General features: G+C 33.7%; 2 protein-coding genes across 14 annotated transcripts; both read left to right on the top strand.

Moving 5' to 3' along the window:
- The first annotated feature begins 1,038 nt into the window (after positions 1-1,038).
- Positions 1,039-10,797, top strand: LOC108199557 (phosphopantothenate--cysteine ligase 1). 13 transcript variants are annotated; one of them, XM_064082704.1, is made up of 13 exons: positions 1,039-1,362; positions 2,220-2,286; positions 2,568-2,664; positions 5,550-5,589; positions 7,576-7,732; positions 7,843-7,966; positions 8,055-8,099; positions 8,284-8,369; positions 9,065-9,117; positions 9,221-9,280; positions 9,372-9,473; positions 10,026-10,145; positions 10,242-10,797. In XM_064082704.1, the coding sequence occupies exons 5-13, from the start codon at positions 7,582-7,584 to the stop codon at positions 10,485-10,487; spliced, it is 987 nt and encodes a 328-aa protein (XP_063938774.1). In that variant the 5' UTR covers positions 1,039-1,362; positions 2,220-2,286; positions 2,568-2,664; positions 5,550-5,589; positions 7,576-7,581; the 3' UTR covers positions 10,488-10,797. The 13 variants fall into 13 exon arrangements, with proteins under 13 accessions (XP_063938774.1, XP_063938773.1, XP_017222915.1 ...); XM_064082703.1 differs by having other exon boundaries at positions 2,220-2,293; XM_017367426.2 differs by lacking the exon at positions 2,220-2,286.
- Positions 10,798-11,957: 1,160 nt separating this feature from the next.
- LOC108199702 (probable methyltransferase PMT11) lies at positions 11,958-17,828 on the top strand. The gene is made up of 9 exons (XM_017367644.2): positions 11,958-12,713; positions 12,953-13,102; positions 13,189-13,459; positions 13,902-14,012; positions 14,844-15,003; positions 15,809-16,066; positions 16,226-16,348; positions 16,832-16,909; positions 17,157-17,828. The coding sequence occupies exons 1-9, from the start codon at positions 12,039-12,041 to the stop codon at positions 17,356-17,358; spliced, it is 2,028 nt and encodes a 675-aa protein (XP_017223133.1). The 5' UTR covers positions 11,958-12,038; the 3' UTR covers positions 17,359-17,828.
- Positions 17,829-18,028: the final 200 nt, after the last annotated feature.

Here is an 18,028-nt window from a genome sequence, read left to right as displayed (position 1 = left end):
CCCAAGTACCACCCACCCCACCAATATAATAATACTCTTTCTGTTTTTCATTATTTGACGTTTAGACTTTTGACACATATCTTTACGTATAAATATGTCGCTCATGTCCTTATTAATTGTAAAAGATTGATTTTTTAGTTAGAAAATTTATAAAAAGATAATATATTTTAGTTAAAAAAAGTAATTACCATGTTTCTCAATGTTATTTTAGAAGATTGGATTTTTTACTCAGAAATATAAAAAAAGGTAATATATTTTAATTAAAAGGATTAATTGGTTATATAGATAGTCCCGTATTTTGACCCAAATTAAAAAGAATAATTGGTTATATAGATAGACCCAGAATAATTGGCTATATAGATAGGCATGTACTTTGACCCAAATTAAAAAGAATACTTGTTATATCGATGGGCCCAAAATAACTGATTATATAGATAGACCCGTATTTTGGCCCAAGTAACGACCGGCCAAACTTTTAATACATAATATAGATTGTTGGAGTTGAAACTTTTAAATTTGTATTAACTTATTAGGAGTCTAATATTTTATATTATATTTAAGAGTGTGTTAGGAGACCATTGGAGATGCTAGAGGCAAAGAGTCTCTTCTCTCTTCTCAATTATAGGAGCCACTATATAACTCTTAACTAATATTTTATTATAAATTTGTTTCATATACTCTCTTTCTTTTGTCTTTTTCTGAGTTCAATCTACTTTTAATAATGTAAAATAAATTGCTAAGAGCATTCACATTGGGTACCTCATCCCTGTCCCTATATTCTTACTAAATTTAGTAATTTCCCAAAATTATCTTCATGAATTTAAAAATCTTCCACATCTCATTCCCCATCCTATCTTATCCTATCCCTATATTCCCTTTTATAATACTTCTTTCTCTTTCTTTCATTCATCATCTAATCAATTGCACTTTGGTCCCTAAAACTAAACTTTATTTTAGGATTTCGGATGTAGCTTCAGTTTTGATAAAAAATTAAGAAATTCTCTAAATTATGAGGATAGAGAAACATAGGGGGAGGGGGGGGGGGGGGGCGGGGGGGCAATGGGAATGCTCTGAGAATCTATTGGAGATGCTCTTAATCATTTTAATACCCTTCTTTCTCAATTTTTTTTTGTCATTCTTCTAGAAAACAGAGATCAAATTGGAAACGGAAGGAGTAAAGTTTGAAAGTGTTTTTGTACGCAAACTAGTAAAAGCAGGCAAGAAGTTGCTGCTTCCCTCGGCCGAACAGGGGCATAGTTTGTGTTTATTTTCTCTTCACGTGTCAGAGCAAGCAGCAGGGTATTCACATAATCAGGGGTCAGGGATTGGGAATCAGTCGGCGATTTCAAGCAAACCACAAAGGTAATTCGAATTCGATGTTGTTTGTTTCTCGCATGGTTAGCACGAGTTTGAACGGAGAGAGTTAAGGGTGAGGGTATGTCTGGCGTGCGTGTACAGAGGTGAACATAGGGCAGTGTTGCAGCAGGGCTGTATACATGTGTCCTGCTGTGTGTGTGCTACTGCGTAACAGCACGCGGGTGTGTGTGTTTTCGCGTATGTGTGCAGGGGCGGATCTGGTAAGAGGCATGGGCTGACACGTGCCCCTTTAAATTTTTTTTGACGTTTTTTTATCATTCTAAATTTTACAAAATTATATAAGTGCCACCTGAAAAAGTGAAAATATATATATAGGGGTTTTTCGAAAATTTGCTTAGAGTCCCTCTAAGAAAATATTTCTAGATCTGCCCCTTATATGTGTGTGTTTTGGTGAGTTTGGGAGAATGGTGAGTTCTGTATGTGTGTGTGTTTTGGTGAGTTTGGGAGTATGTTGCTGTATATGCGGGTGTGTATGGGCTGAGAAGGTGAGATTGTGTGGCTGGTTTGAGGAAAACAGGGGTGCAGGGGTAGTTATGTCACTGGTGGTGTTGTAGGAGTTCGAGAGGAAGGCAACGAGGTTAGGGAGGTTGTTGATGTGTGTGTGTCTGGAGTATAGGTAGCTGTTGTGTGTGTGTTGTCGTGTCTGGGTGTGTGTAGTGGTAAGCATATTATGTGGCTGTGATGTGTGTGCGTGTGGGTAGCAGTAGTGTGTGTACTGCTATGCTCTGCTGAAGTTCTTCCATTTACTCATATTTCTCAACTTTGCTTGGAATTTTAGCATCTTTTCTTTCCGTCTCTTTTCCTATATTTTGTTGCCCAGTGCCTTTATTCGCCATCTGCAGAAAAAGGGATAATGTGCAAGCAGATGAACGATTCATGTAATTAGAGATCTTAAACAAATCAAGAATGGTGAGATGTGAGTACATTTATTATCTCAAAACTGTAAACAAGCCACTAAATTAATATTGGAGCAACCAGGATCTGTTAGTGCTGGCACTGCAGTCCGAAGAACGTTTTTAACAGGAGAATTATTATCAAATTGACTTGTTAGTCGTTTACTTTCATTATCATGCTGTTTAACAACTGTATTACAAGGTGAATTATATTGAGAAGACAAGAACAGTGTAATTATTATTTGTTTAGTATTGTTTGGCTGGTTCACATATTTTTTTCTCAATTTTGTTATTCAGGACTCGTAGGAAGAAGTCACTGACCTGCCTGTTAGGTCCATAGCACCTGATTTTTCTAGCTTCTCAGCAGTTGCGTTGGAACTACTCGTTCTTTAAGGTAAAGTCTTTCTATGATTTTTGTTTCAATTTTATGTGTAACTCTAAATTTTAAATAAAAAAATATCTTTGCCACAAAAATATGTTCACGATAAAAATAGTGAAATTAATGATGGTTTTTGCTCCCAAAAAAAAATTGAAAGTAAAGCTTAAGCAGCAAACCAAGAATTGAATAAAATGCCTTTGTTGATTATAGTCTGATTGATGTCTGCATGTAACAATATTTAAGAGACTCTATACTTGCCTTGCTAAGAGTCTTGTTAATAGTTCATCTGTGATGTTAGTTTTTGAGCTTTTAAGTAACTAGTTGGCACTCAACGTCAACGGCACTTACTCCTACTTGCAGTAAATATTTCCCTATTACATTATTTCTAGTTCTTTAGGGCCCCTGTTAAAATGAAAATAAAAACTACACAGTCAATAGTCACCAACCTAAACTTGAACTACAGCAGCAACAAAAGTGGAGTCTGAGTTTGGTTTCAATTATTATGCATATAATAATTTATTATTCTAAGAACTCATACAAACTTATTACTGCATCATGAGTTCCAAAATTCGTCGGAGCTTGAAAGAGCGAATGCGCCATTCCCTTTCCTCTGATAATGTCCTGTCGATCATCAGATATATCAAACGTGAGACCTCTTCATCTGTCCTTGCTGCTCTGCTTTTATTCGTCAACTTCTGCCACAATCTTGAAATTGCTTAAATTTTTCTCAGGACAAGAATTCTTGAGGCTCACTTTTCAAACTTTTTCCTTTGAGATTTGGACAGAGAACAGAAGTTCCAGCAGCAGAGCCATTCTGTAAAAAGAGGGAATTGTGATATGTGCATGATAACCAAATTTACATCCTTTTTGGCAAACGCTATGAAAGCCGAGATCCAAGGGTATTAGTGACGGAACCGAAAATCGAATTGAAGCGCTACTAAAATCTTGATTTATAACTATTTATTGATAATTTAAAGGGCATCAAACATTAAAATATTTGACTTTAGTAACAAAAATGGGGCAAGGCAGGGTAGAGTGTCCACACGTGAACCAAGTAAGCCTACAGTAGATTTGTTTTTAATATATAATAGAACAAATAATAGAATAATGTGCTCCTACAATTCCAATTCAATTCACACTTGTTTATTTACTAATCACTCTAATATTATTCTATTAACTAGTGAATAAAGCTGCGCTTCGCGGCGGCGTTATAAATTTTGATACGAATTAATATTATAATAGCATAAAAAGAATTATGTTGAGTTATCTTCCCGTTAAACATATCACTAATAAAAAAAATATTATAATTAGTATAAAAATTTGTTTAAATGGTCATCCTGTCAAACACAATACTAATAATAAAATTAGTTCGAACCCCCTCCCGTCAAAGACAATATTAGTCCATAATTATTATTTTTATGATAAAATTAAATATTATAATTTAGATCAGAATTAGTTTGAGCCGCTCTCTTGTCAAACACGATACTAATAACAAAGCATTATATTAGATATTAGTTTGAATCGCCTTACTGTCAAACACAGTACTAATCTAATTATGTTAAAATTAAAGATTATGATTTGATAAAAAGTTTTTTGAACCTTGGTCTTGTTTTAACAAAAAAATATATTATAACATAGATAAAAAATATTTTAGCCACTTTTCCGTCAAACCTAATACTAATAGAAAATTTATTATTATTTAGATAAAAGTTAGTTTGGTCCGCCTCCCGTGCCCGTCAAACACAATACTAATCAAGAATCATTTACATTATCATAAAATCAATATATGATTCCTATTTTATATACCTATTTTATTTGTTAAATATTTTTATTTCGTGATTCCTATTTATTAGTTAATAATTATTATTCTTTTATGGTTCTAATTTTTGTGCTATTAGTATTTTTAATGATTATTATTTTTACAGTCCTTTATTTTCTATTCTAAATTTAAGAAAATTATAAGACTAAATCAAAAATAAAAATTGTATGTATTACCTTACAAATCTTAAATATAAATTGTATTTTATCTATGATTGTTAATTTAAATAAATAATCCTATTCCTTTTAGGATTCCTAAATAAGAAAATATTTGTATTATCTTTAGAATCCAAAAAAAATAAAAATTGTATTAACTTTTGGAATCCTTAAACTTGATTTTTCAAATTATAATTATATTTTCTATCCGAAATTTAAGAAAATTATAAGAAAAGAATTTTATTCTTTTTAGAATCCAATAAAAAAAGAATTGTATTACCTTTAAGCTTCTTGAACTTGATTTTTTTAAAATTATAATTTTATTTTCTATTCGAAATTCAAGAGAATTATAAGACTGATTCGAACTATTATTGAGATCGGTTGTAAGTTCATGCATAATATTTGAATGAGGTTGCGAAGATCTCAAAGATGTTTTCATGATAGCGATGCTATCTTCTTATCATTATGGAACGATGTGAGTTTAGCCTACGAACCTATTCAGACAATTTTATATTCCGAAAGATGCTGGTTTTTATTTTTTATGAGAAAAACTAATAAAATAAGATTATAAATTTAATAACTTTTGAAAATAAAAATTGTATTTTTTAATTATATTTGTTCTATAAATGTTATTTTGAATAAATAGAATCCTACTCTTTTATGATTCCTAAATAAGTAAAAGAATTGTACTATCTTTGCAATCCTTTTATCTATACAATACTTAATTTGGTTTTTAGATTATAATTTTATTTTCTATCCGAAAGTTAAGAAAATTATAAGACTGAATCGAACAATTCTAGAGACGGTTTATATTATAAATCCAGAGTCCTTTGAGAGTTGTCACCAAGATATCGGTATCGAACAACTAAGTTGCGAGTTTGAATTCAGTAGACAGTGAAATAAACTCTTCTCCTAATTATGTGCAGGGCTCGTGAACAACTGACAGAAGCTCCCCTTCATCAAACGGTCTGCTATCTCATACAACTTAGACTAAGTGATCAATAATCTATCATCTGTATGCATGACTACCAAGAGACCTGTATTCGCTAAAAGAGGTCTCTGTGTGGGTTCAATTCAGTACAGCGAGGATTTTTCCCCAGTTCTATGCAGGACTTGTGGAATACTATTGGGAGCTCCTCATCCTCAAATAGCTTCTCGTACAACTCGGCAGTCAATAAGTATTATATAAGAAAAGAGTTGTATTACTTTTAAAATCCAATAAGAAAAGAATTATATTACCTTTAGAATTCTTGGACCTGATTTTTTGAAATATAATAACATTTTAAATCCAAAATTTAAGAAAAATTCCAAGACTGAATCGAACAATTCTAGAGACGCCCGCATCCTCTTATATATATATATATATATATATATATATTGATGTTTAGGAAAGCAGTAATTATTGAATTTAAGAATTTAGAAGAGAGGACTGATAGTTGAGAATTGTGTTACAATGGGCATCGTCGATTTACAAAACACTTTTTGCAGAGGAAAACTAGGCTAGCAGACTGATCACTTATTCTTGCTCAAGTTTGGCACACTCACTACAGATCTAGCATATTATATAAACTAGAGGTGTCTTTAGAGTGAATTTCATTGCGCGAACTCTCCTATATCACATGTATCTTTACCTTCTGAACACAAACATCCATATACCTGAGAAGGTTTAGATTTTGTCCTATCTTTAATGCCACTAGCTGCTTGGCAAAGATACCAAAGACCTGTATTGGTCGCATCCTTCAAGCAGCATAACAAAAACAAATATAATACAGCATTTTGATTGATACACATAGTAGAAAGAGTTATTTATAATTGAAGTCAAGTTATAACAATTGCATATATCACACAATAAGCAAGCTATTGTCAATAATGGATCCTTACAAAAATTTTGAATAAAAAAACAATTTTCTGACTTATATACTATGCTGATGTTTATTGCTACATTTGTTGGTCCTGGTCAACAAATGGTAGCATGTACCTGCCTTTTGATGTCTTCTTTGAACACTGCAATCACAGCTATGCAAAGCTGCAAATTAGCAGTCTTTTGAACATCTTGAACCATCCACTCCAGTAGAGAAATTAACATATAAATATTCAGTCCAAGTCAAATTTGATGATATTTTATGAAGGCCAATTTTACCATTCACAAAACAAAGTGGGTTCGCACTCTGAAATATTTCACCCGTTCACCACAAAGTTGTTAGTGTAGATCGATTGATAATAGTACTTCAATTGTTAGCCTCTTGAAATCATCCTTTCATAATATCAGAAGCACTCTTTTGATGTATCGCTAAAATCAAACATCTATATAGGATTAAATTGAATTTTAAGAAGCAAATACGAGCACATCAAATAGAAATATAGGGTCATATACAACATAAAATTTCATAATATGCTCGTGATCTATTTGGGAATTAATTTCTAGAAATAAAGTTAAAAAAATATTTTATTTTTTTACTTTATTTCTAGAATTTTAATTAAAAATTATTAATTTAAAAAATCATTATTAGACGAGTTCCAATGTAATATTAGCAAATGCAAGGGGAAAAAAGCATCCAAGAAATACAGTATAAAAATAAAATAAAAAAATATTTATTTTATCTTTAACCAACTCGAGTTTGAGTTTAAAGAGTGGAGTTCAAATTAGAACACTAATAAAACTTTCTTGGCGAACAATTTTTGTCGTTCGAACTCGATAATGATTCGGGTCGAGTTCCTGACAAACAGTTACATCCTTTTACAGTTTTAATATCATCCTTCATTTTTTAGACCTATCCACTAAAAAAAATATACAATCCTCAAACACAGGAGAATCGAAGAAATCATTATGATATAAGTAAGATCTTTTGTAAAATGGCGGTGTTGGTCAAGTTAAGCTTATAAGTTTATTTAGAGGTGTTATTGCTTATAATAATCTTTATGAATCATAATAAAAAACATGAACTTTTACAGGTTTTGATGACTGAGATGGAAAAAAAGTCAGGGACTCCTCAAGAAATTGCCTATGATGAAATTAAGGACTTCTTTGACTCTGCTCCTCCTCTAAGAGATGGCAACACCGTCTGCAAAAAATTGCATGAATTTCTTGAGACAAATTCTTCGTCAACAGGCAACCATATTAATAATTATGTCAATTGTGTGAATAACTTGATCCTTTGATTCCTTGATCTTATCCAAGTATTGCTGACTGAGTTGCCTTTGATTAATGTGTTTTCTTAGAAAATGGTGGAAGTAAGAGGGTTGTATGTGTCACATCCGGCGGTACAACAGTTCCGTTAGAACAACGCTGTGTTCGCTTTATTGACAATTTTAGCTCAGGTCATAGGGGAGCAACATCCACAGAGTATAACCAATGAAACTGTTTTATAGATTTATAAATTACCAAAAATATTTATATATATAATTCCCTGGAGCTAATGTTGGTACTGCAGATATTTCCTCAAGGCTGGGTATTCTGTCATATTCCTTTATCGGAGGTGATCAGTCTGTTATTACATTCTCTTGTTCACTTTTTGTTTCAAGTGTTCTGTTTTTTGTTATGGTTTCCTTTGAATACTATTGGAGAACTGTGTAATTTTAAACTGATGATTTTTGTGTCTATGCAGAGAAAGCTACCAACCGTACTGTAGTTTTAAACTGATAATGTCTGTGTCTATGCAGAGAAAGCTACCAACCGTACTGTACATCTCTTCCGGATAATCCATTGTTAGAGTGTTTCGAAATGACCGATGAATCATTTGTTCAAGGTCTGAAATTCAACATCTTTGTTGTGCTTTTTAATGTGTCTTGCAAAATTGTTTCAAATTCTATCAGTTTTCAGGTTAGTTGAAAAAGGGGAAGGTTACTTGAGATACTGATGTTACGAGTCGGTAAAACATATATTGGCTATATTTTAGGCAAATTCTTACATGATAAATAATCACAAGTTGAAAAAGGGTGAAGGTTATTTGAGATACTGATGTTATGGATCGGTAAAACATGTATTGGCTATACTTTTGGCATATTCTTACCTGATAAATAATCGCAAGTTATAAAACCATTTTCATGGTGCATTACAATATCTAACTTCAATGACCACAACTGCTATATCTGACATGTACTAAAGAGCCTGAAAATATTGTCAAATATTAGGTATTTATTGTGCAACCTAAGCTCTAATACCACTTTTCTTTTCTTTCCGTAATTTGTATAAAACTTCTACCAGATTGCTAAAAACTTACTACCGAAAACCAAATTGAAATATATCGGTATTTTAGTTTGGTTTTCGGCTAAGCGACCTAAATGCATGATTTTAATAAACATTGGTAGTTATTATTTTAATTGGCTTATGCAATGAATTAAATTATCGACTTACTATGATAAAATTCTACCACATACTATTTTTTATGTATCTTAAGCTCCCGTGACTTAATTTTTTAATAGATATTTTGTTGCTTTACAGTGCATCCATCCCATTCTGATGCAGTGAAAAAGGCTATCAGTAATCACCAAGCGGTAAATATTGAGCAACAATATTGTGTTAAGTTCATGTATTTTGAAGATTTTAAAGCATGTCATGTTGCAGCAAAAGTTTCCTAAATTTTAGTTCATCTTTCAGGCAGTAAAAGGCGGCCATTTGCTGAAACTTCCTTTCTGCACCATTTTCGAGTATCTTCAGGTGATATCCCTTATATTTTTGATTTGTGATTTTGAGGATATGCGCTCCAATCATTTTTTGGAAGAGTTGAATGCGAGCAAAGTATCAGTAGATTTTACAGTTAATTGCGACATCAATGAAGAATCTTGGGCCATATGCAATGTATTATCTTGCAGCTGCAGTGTCCGACTTCTATGTTCCCTGGGAGAGTATGGTATGACAAAATTGGTTGATACCATTTTAGCATATATATATATATATATATATATATAGGGAAGTGCTCAAATACAAACTAAGTTACTGTACAAACTACAAACTCAATATAAGCCCTTGGATGAATCTAATCCAATGGCCCCGCAGAGGCAACCACACACCAGTTAATATACACCCTGTCACACATGATCCGCAGATTCCCCTCCGTTTTTAATTTGAATTTTCCCGTTAATCGGTGAACTTTTTTTGAAATCCGACTTCACTGTATTTTTGTTCATCTCGCAACGATCAATTTCCATACCATATGTGCTATATTTCGATTTGATTTAGAGATTTTTTAATTTTAGTTTGTAGTTTGTACGCTAAGATGGTTTGTACCAGAGTAGGACCCTATATATATATATATATATATTTGTCTTTTAGGAATGCCTATTGACTTGATACAAACATAGCATGGTTGATACCATGTATGTTATTGAATCTTCTCTTCTTCTCTTTTTGCTGCTTGCTCCATATTCTGATATTGTTATGGTTTTTCGACTCAACTGTATAGGCAATGCATAAAATCCAATCTGCATCGGGTCCTTTAGATATGCGACTTGCTCAGGTGCCGAAGATGCTACCGGTTCTGAGGAATGATTGGGCTCCAATGGCATTCTTCATATCATTCAAGGTTAAGTGTATCTGTACAAATCAAATTTATGCAGTGTCCAGAATTGTATCTAAATTTTATTCTTTCCTGGTTTTTTCCCCATGTTCTATCTTCCAGTTGGAAACAGATAGGGATATTCTCTTAAAGAAGGCTGACATGGCCCTTAAAAAGTATAAAATGCATGTGGTTGTGGCGAATGAGCTTCTGACACGTAAAGAGGAGGTCACTGTTGTTACCCCTACTGGAAACATCTCAGTCCGTCGTGACAAGACCAAAGGGGTCACAGATGTGGAGGGTCCACTGATTAAACTGCTTGTAGAGAAGCACTCGGCTCATATTGAGGATTCCATCAAATGTTCCTAAGCAATCAACAACTTTGGAACTGTGATGAACAATTGTATGAATATAAGTTAATGTAGCACCTGTTTTTGTCGAATAATCATTAGTCTAGTTTTTGTTTCAAGTGATCGACAACAATAATCACAAGTAAGCAGGATACAAATATTTAGGGCAGTGTGCTTTTCTTTAGATGGTTTTATGATACTCTAAATGACATTGAGTAATGATTTGTTGCGGTAAAATCTTGTGTTTGTTATGTAAGGTATTTAGGGTGACAATCACCATGACACCATCAGTGCGCTTTCTTTTATTTCAGATTTCAGATTCTTTTCCAGCATTGTGACTGGACATTTATATATTATGATAGACTCTAATGCGTAATGTTTGTGTTTCGATTGGTGGAGATGAATTTAAAAGGAATGTTTTTTCATTGGCTAAATTTTTTTAATTTTGGTATGCCAACTCATATATTAGCTCAGGATTTTTTATTGTTGGAGATGTCTAACTTACTTAATTGGTATCTCATGAATTTTATTTAAAATCTATTCACTCTTATATATAGAAGAAAAACAATGACAAAAGGACATAATAAATTATGTGTAAAATGTTGAGTATACCCCATTTATCACATAATCACAAAAATATTATTGGTTAGTTCATTTGGTATATTAAATATCATTAATTATTTTATTTGCGGGTTAATAAGCTAAATCATAATCGAATTGACTCAAAATTTGTAGTTGGGTTATTGAACTAAAAAAAAAAACTTGTATTTACATGATTCAAGAAAATAAAATTTAAATTCAAGTAATGGTTATTAACATAAACTATTAAACTATTGTATAATAATTCTACTAAAGGGATGTAAAATGTAAATATAACTTACAAATGGAATTGGTTTAAATTTCATATATCAACCATTTCCAACATCACCTACTTTAAGTAAAAACAATTACTCCCAATAGTTCATAGCAGTTTATTTACGTTCACTATGAGTATTTTGAGATTCTTATAAAATATACTTTCATATTCTCTTCATTTATATTTACTTCTCTCGTTTGAAATTTCGAGACTGTTCGTGATATGAGATAAATTACTCATTTACGTCTAATCAATAAGATTAAATATATTCATGAGTGATCTTGGATTCGTATTTACGAATACCTTAATATGGTGAAATTTTTATATATTATTACTAATACGAAATTAAAAATATTACAAAAGTGTATGTTGGCCAGCGTGATAAAGTGAAACATGAAAAGTATTATGGGACGAAACGAGTAACATTCTTTCAATTTCTTTTTTAGTAAATATTGAAGCGTTAAATTTTTATTTAGAGAAAAAATTAAAAAATATTATACCTCTTTTTGAAACAAAAAAAATATTATACTTCTTAATGATTAAATTAGAGAAAAGAAAAAAAGCAAGCAAAGAAACAGGGGCATAAATGGAAATCCAAAAATACATATAGACACACACGTATACATCCCGATTCCTACATAAGATGTACAGACAGATCACGCCTTCTCAGGAGCCAGACAGCCTCTGAGATCTGGTAGTAACGCAATCACACAAATGAAGCCACTCAACAATGGCGATCTCTTCAAATCACAAACCTTCGTCAAATTCTTACTCTTCTTCTTCATCTCAGTAACTTTTTTTTACCTGGGAAAGCATTATTCCGACAACAACAACAATCAAGCTCTCATTTTTTACAGTTCTAAACAGTCCCCTCTATCTTTCTCCGTCACTCTCTCTCCTAACTTGAACAAGCAATTCAACATCTCGTCTATAATAAACGACACCGTTTCTGGGTCTGAGCCAGAAACAGCTCCGGGTGGTTCAGTCACCGATGCGAAAAATTCGCCACCGCCGGAGACTGCTCCGGCGCCGCCGGTGGTGCAGAGGATGGGGGTGATTGATGAGAATGGGGTGATGAATGATACTTTTGAGGTGGGTGAGTTCGATTCGAGTGCGGTGGAGGAGTGGGAGAGTGAGAATAGGACTGAGAGTGTGGAGGGGGAGAGTGGTGGAAAGATTAGTGTGAAGAAATTTGGGGTGTGTGATATGAGTATGCGCGATTATATTCCGTGTTTGGATAATGTGGAGGTGATCAGGAGTTTAGAGAGTAGTGAGAAAGGGGAAAAGTTTGAGAGGCATTGTCCCGAGAAGGGGAAAGAATTGAATTGTTTGGTTCCGTCACCTAAAGGTTACCGGACTCCTATTCCGTGGCCTAGAAGTCGGGATGAGGTGCGAATTCAAGCTATTATTATAATTATCGATGTTTAGGTTCTAATGATTTGTTAGTAGGTGTTCTAAATGATAGAAATATAGGTGTTGGTAGGGGTGGAATTAAGATATTATGCTTTTGTTATGTTTTTAAATTGTGATTATACTTGAATTGTGGAAATAGCCATTGTTAGATATTTGAATTTTAATCTGATATAAAATTTTTGAAGAGATTATTTATGAGTATAAATGCAATTCAGGTATGGTTTAGCAATGTTCCACATGCACGTTTGGCTGAAGATAAAGGTGGTCAGAATTGGATTACAGTGGACAAAGACAAGTTTAAGTTTCCAGGAGGTGGAACACAGTTCATACATGGGGCTGATAAGTACTTGGATCAGATTTCAGAGGTTGTTTAGCTTTTTGTTGGATTTTATATTTGTTGAAGCTGAATTGTTTATATGTGCTTACTTATTTTTTCCATTTGAATGCGTAGATGCTCCCTGATATTGCATTTGGCCGTAATACACGGGTTGCTTTGGATGTTGGATGTGGTGTTGCGAGTTTTGGTGCTTATTTGATGTCACGGAATGTGCTTACTATGTCTGTAGCTCCAAAAGATGTTCATGAGAATCAGATTCAATTTGCGCTTGAGCGTGGCGTACCTGCAATGGTGGCAGCTTTTGCAACACACCGATTGTTATATCCAAGTCAGGCTTTTGAGCTAATACATTGCTCGAGATGTAGAATTAATTGGACTCGTGATGGTATGAATTTTTTTCCAGCATATGTATATAATTGCTAGGAAGCATTATTGGCTATATACTAGTGGTTACTGACAGTATTGTTCTAGTTACATGTAAGTAGAGACACCACCAAACTGGCTGAACTCCTAAAATTTTAGCAATGACAATGAAGAAATGCTCTGACTAATTGCATTAGAGCTCCAATCTTGGAAAGCGGAGTATTAATACCAAAGAAGCTTATGCCATATACTTTTCTGTCTATTACTTATTATATTAGTTACATTGCCGCCTTATACATTACAAGATGCCAATCTTACTGGAAAACCCTTCATTGTGTTATAGATCAGTTTACTTAAATTAGTCAGGGGAGAAGGATAAACAAGTTGTCTTGCACGCTGATATTGATTTTTTTACTCGCATCTGAGCATACTGTAACTGCTACTTTTTTTGTTCATTTAATAAGATGGCATCTTGCTTCTGGAGATCAACAGAATGCTACGTGGAGGAGGATACTTTGCTTGGGCAGCGCAGCCTGTTTATAAGCATGAACCACTCTTAGAACAACAGTGGGAAGGTGAATAAACTGAATGTCTATTGGTGATGTTTATAGTTTTGATATCTTATAGGGTTTTAGATATTTTTTTATAGATGTATTGTTATTTCTTCGTGTCTGACTAGAAAATGACTACTTAGATGCACTTGATGTTTGGATTAATGACACGGAGATACTTCCTGAAGTCTAGTTTGTGTACCCTATACTTAAGTTCAATCTAATCCACATTCATTTGTAGTTCTTGTGCACCTATCAACAGTGCCCATTCCCTGTTAAGCTGAAACACATTTTTTTATCACTTCCTATTAGTTTCATGATGAAGGCTCACTATAGGATAACAATAAATTAAACATTGATGGTCACTAGAACTGTTGCAAAACTTTTCTCCCAGGTGACTGCAAACTTGTTTTGTTGAATGAATTTGGATGCTTTAATTGTTCTGTTTGTATCCTGTTTTACCTCGAACACAATCTTTTGATCCGTGCTCATCCCCAAGTGGTTTCATTTTAATTCAAAGAATAGTAGTAATCCTGATGACGGGTGAGGAAGGGGTGTTTTACTAACATCTATGAGATGTCTTGTAGCCCAGCTTCCTGGTCCAGTTGGGCACATCTTTCATGACATTATTACAATTTTTATTGGTAACATATGATGAATAGGAAGGAACACAAAAGAGAAACGAAATGTACTTTGGTTTATCATATGTTTGCCATGTATTCTTCTATAATTGGTTTGAACAGATTTGCAGTTATTTTTGTTTAATGCAGGGTTTATTCATTTTTGCAATATTTCAATCTACAAGTCTGGCTCTTTCATTCACATATATTTTCATTGACTTTTGTCCGTTTTCAGAAATGGTTAACCTTACCACCCGCCTTTGCTGGAATCTTGTAAAGAAGGAGGGATATATTGCAATATGGCAAAAGCCTATGAACAATAGTTGCTATTTGGAGCGGGAGCCAGGGACCCAACCACCATTGTGTGAAACTAATGACGACCCGGACAATGTTTGGTAAGCTTTCTATGTACTTGCATGTTGTTCAATGGAACAAAACAATGCCCCTTCGTCTTAAACAACTAAACGACACACTAGCTATCATAGTAATAATGCTTAAATGTAGCTTTTAACAAGGAGTCTGCAAAATCTTCATTTGTGAAAAATATGATGTTTCCTATATCATTTTTCTATTTTGTTCTATGTGATGCCAAATATATGGATAAGACTTCCTGTCTTATTTGGTTTGGTAAAGGGTCAGCAGTTCCAGTAGACACAGGTGGAATCTGGCTTGGTGCCTTATTCGGCTAAAAGGTCCACACTTCCAAGTCTACCCAAATTTCTATCACAGCTTTTTCCTTTTTTCTTTCTAAATACTGAGTATGGCCTATTATTTTTGTCAAAATTTGTGTTGGTATCCTGTGTGCTTGTGCTTGCGGTATATGCGACTTGTGCATTTGTGACCAGAGTCCTCAACCTCATTTAAGGGGTTTAAGAAATTTTACTTTTACTTCTACATTTTTCCCATTAATTGGTGAGTTTTTTTTTTTGAAATCTGATTTCGCTGTATTTTTCTTCGTCTCATAACGATCAATTTGCATACCATGTGTGCTATAACTCTTCGTGATTGAGATTTTTTTTTTATTTTTAGTTAGTAGTTTGTATATAAAGAGGTTTGTATCAGAGATGTACTATTACTTTTTTGTTGAGTAAAAATATTATCCGCGAGAGGGATGTTTATGTTGGTTTAAGTCGATTTGAAATGAGATAACCTGTAAATGGAGAGAGCATCATGTACTGTTCTTTGTATGTTTGCTTTTAGGTATGTGAACTTGAAGGCATGCATCACACGGCTACCTGAGACTGGATATGGAGTTAATGTCACAACTTGGCCTGCACGATTGCAGAATCCTCCTGACAGGCTTCAAAGCATACAACTCGATGCTTATATATCACGAAAAGAACTCTTTAAGGCAGAAGCAAAATATTGGAATGAAATAATAGAAAGCTACGTACGTGCTTTGCACTGGAAGAGTTTCAAGCTTAGGAATGTGCTGGACATGAAAGCTGGTTTTGGAGGGTATGATACTCGTATTCATTTGCTCTAATTTATAAGTCCTAAATACAAACAACACCATTTAGGACATAAGCTAAAGCTGATTCCTTAATCATAAGTGCACTGCTTTTGCAGTTCTCTAAAGTCTGTTGTTTACTTATAATCATTTGGTTTGCTTTTCAGATTTGCAGCAGCATTAATAGAAAACAAATTGGATTGTTGGGTTATGAATGTTGTTCCTGTAAGTGGGTCTAATACCTTGCCTGTTATTTATGATCGTGGACTTCTGGGGGTTATGCATGACTGGTGAGCATTATTATGTCACTCTCAATTTTGTTGTCTTAATACGTTATATATGCAGTGTCATGAATATTTCATTACAAAAATGTTGGTCACCCAGTTTAGAAGTCATGTTCAATAGTTCAAGCACGAAATCAGGTGCACTTTTTTGTTCGGGATGAGGGTAAAAATAAATGCAGTGCAGTCGTTCGTTACTGCTTGCTGGAAAAATGCATTTTGTCCTACAGTTATGAATTGGTTTCTACTATTGGGAAATAATAGGACAAGTAACATCTTAAGCAATAGGTAATTGGATCTGATTTTCAATGGGCTCTGGCCTTGGTTTGGGGTTGTGACCATCTGAGTGCCTGGAATTTGCGTCTGTCTCTGTCAAAGTCCTTGCACAACAATTGTGCGCTCCGTTATTGTCGCAAATAATGAAAGACATACACTATTATATATTTTCTGCTCTAATTAATTAAAGCTAATCATGTTTACAACACTTGCCAGGTGTGAACCTTTTGATACATACCCGAGAACCTATGATCTCTTGCATGCAAATGGACTTTTCTCTGTTGAGAAAAAGAGGTAATTCTACCTCCTTAATTTTGAGTATATATCTGAATCTGATGGATGGTGATCACAAACCCACCCCCTAAGCATGTTACTAACTAATGATGAGTCAACAAAAATCTAAAGAATACAAAATTGTTTGGACTTGATAATATGAACACATGTTGTCCTTGTGATATAGAAATTTAAGTCCAATATATATCACTTGTATGTTTTTGATGCATTTTCTTCTAAATTAGTTTGTTCGACTTTCTTTTACCAGATGCAATGTCTCTACCATTATGCTAGAGATGGATCGAATTCTGAGACCTGGTGGACATGTATATATCCGTGATACCCTTTCAGTAATGGATGAACTTCAAGCTGTGGGAAATGCCATTGGTTGGCATGTAAGTATGCGTGAAACATCCGAGGGTCCTCATGCAAGTTATAAGATCTTAACTTGTGATAAACGTCGGAAGTAAATCAATTGAATTAGGTATTGTAGTTCGATTTGTTTTAAGATGGACAAAGCATGGTGGAGCTTGTTTTGACAGCGCACTACTTTGAGGTTTATGGAGATAACGACGTTCAAGTGGAGTCCAATGTTCTGCAGCAAGGGAGGACAGTATGAAAGTTGTACAAGCATTTGAGAGATTCCCCAGCGTTCAGCATGTATCAAGCAAATGTATAGCATCATCCAGTGTTAAAAGAAAAACGGACGCACCAGTATAGTAAAAGAAATGCAGATAAGATATTTCCATTTACTTTTCTTGTAATATTTAATTAATTTAATTTCTTAATATAGTAAAGATTAAACTGATATCTGAAGTCTTCACTGGGTTTATAACATTACATTCTGTTTCTCAAATCCAGGGAGATCAAATGGCTTTCTATAGTGCTTCTGTTGTTTTTGATGTTTTTTTTTTAAAAGATGTTTTTGATGTTTGGTATACGTATTGCTGAATCGGATATCTCATTTCTTCGGCCAACTGTGCATCTCATCGAAGAATTTTTTATTTTAAAAAAATAAATAAATATGAAACCCTAATTGGCTAAATCCTGTCATGGAGAAGATCAGAGTGAATTTTCCGTTAACAGTTACTTTGGCATTATTGCGGGCTTCAACAATGGCAGCATCGCAGTGAATTCGGA

This window comes from Daucus carota, chromosome 8 (genome assembly GCF_001625215.2).
Source record: "Daucus carota subsp. sativus chromosome 8, DH1 v3.0, whole genome shotgun sequence".
Classification (NCBI taxonomy): domain Eukaryota; kingdom Viridiplantae; phylum Streptophyta; class Magnoliopsida; order Apiales; family Apiaceae; genus Daucus; species Daucus carota.
This window is presented reverse-complemented; position numbering and strand designations above follow the sequence as displayed.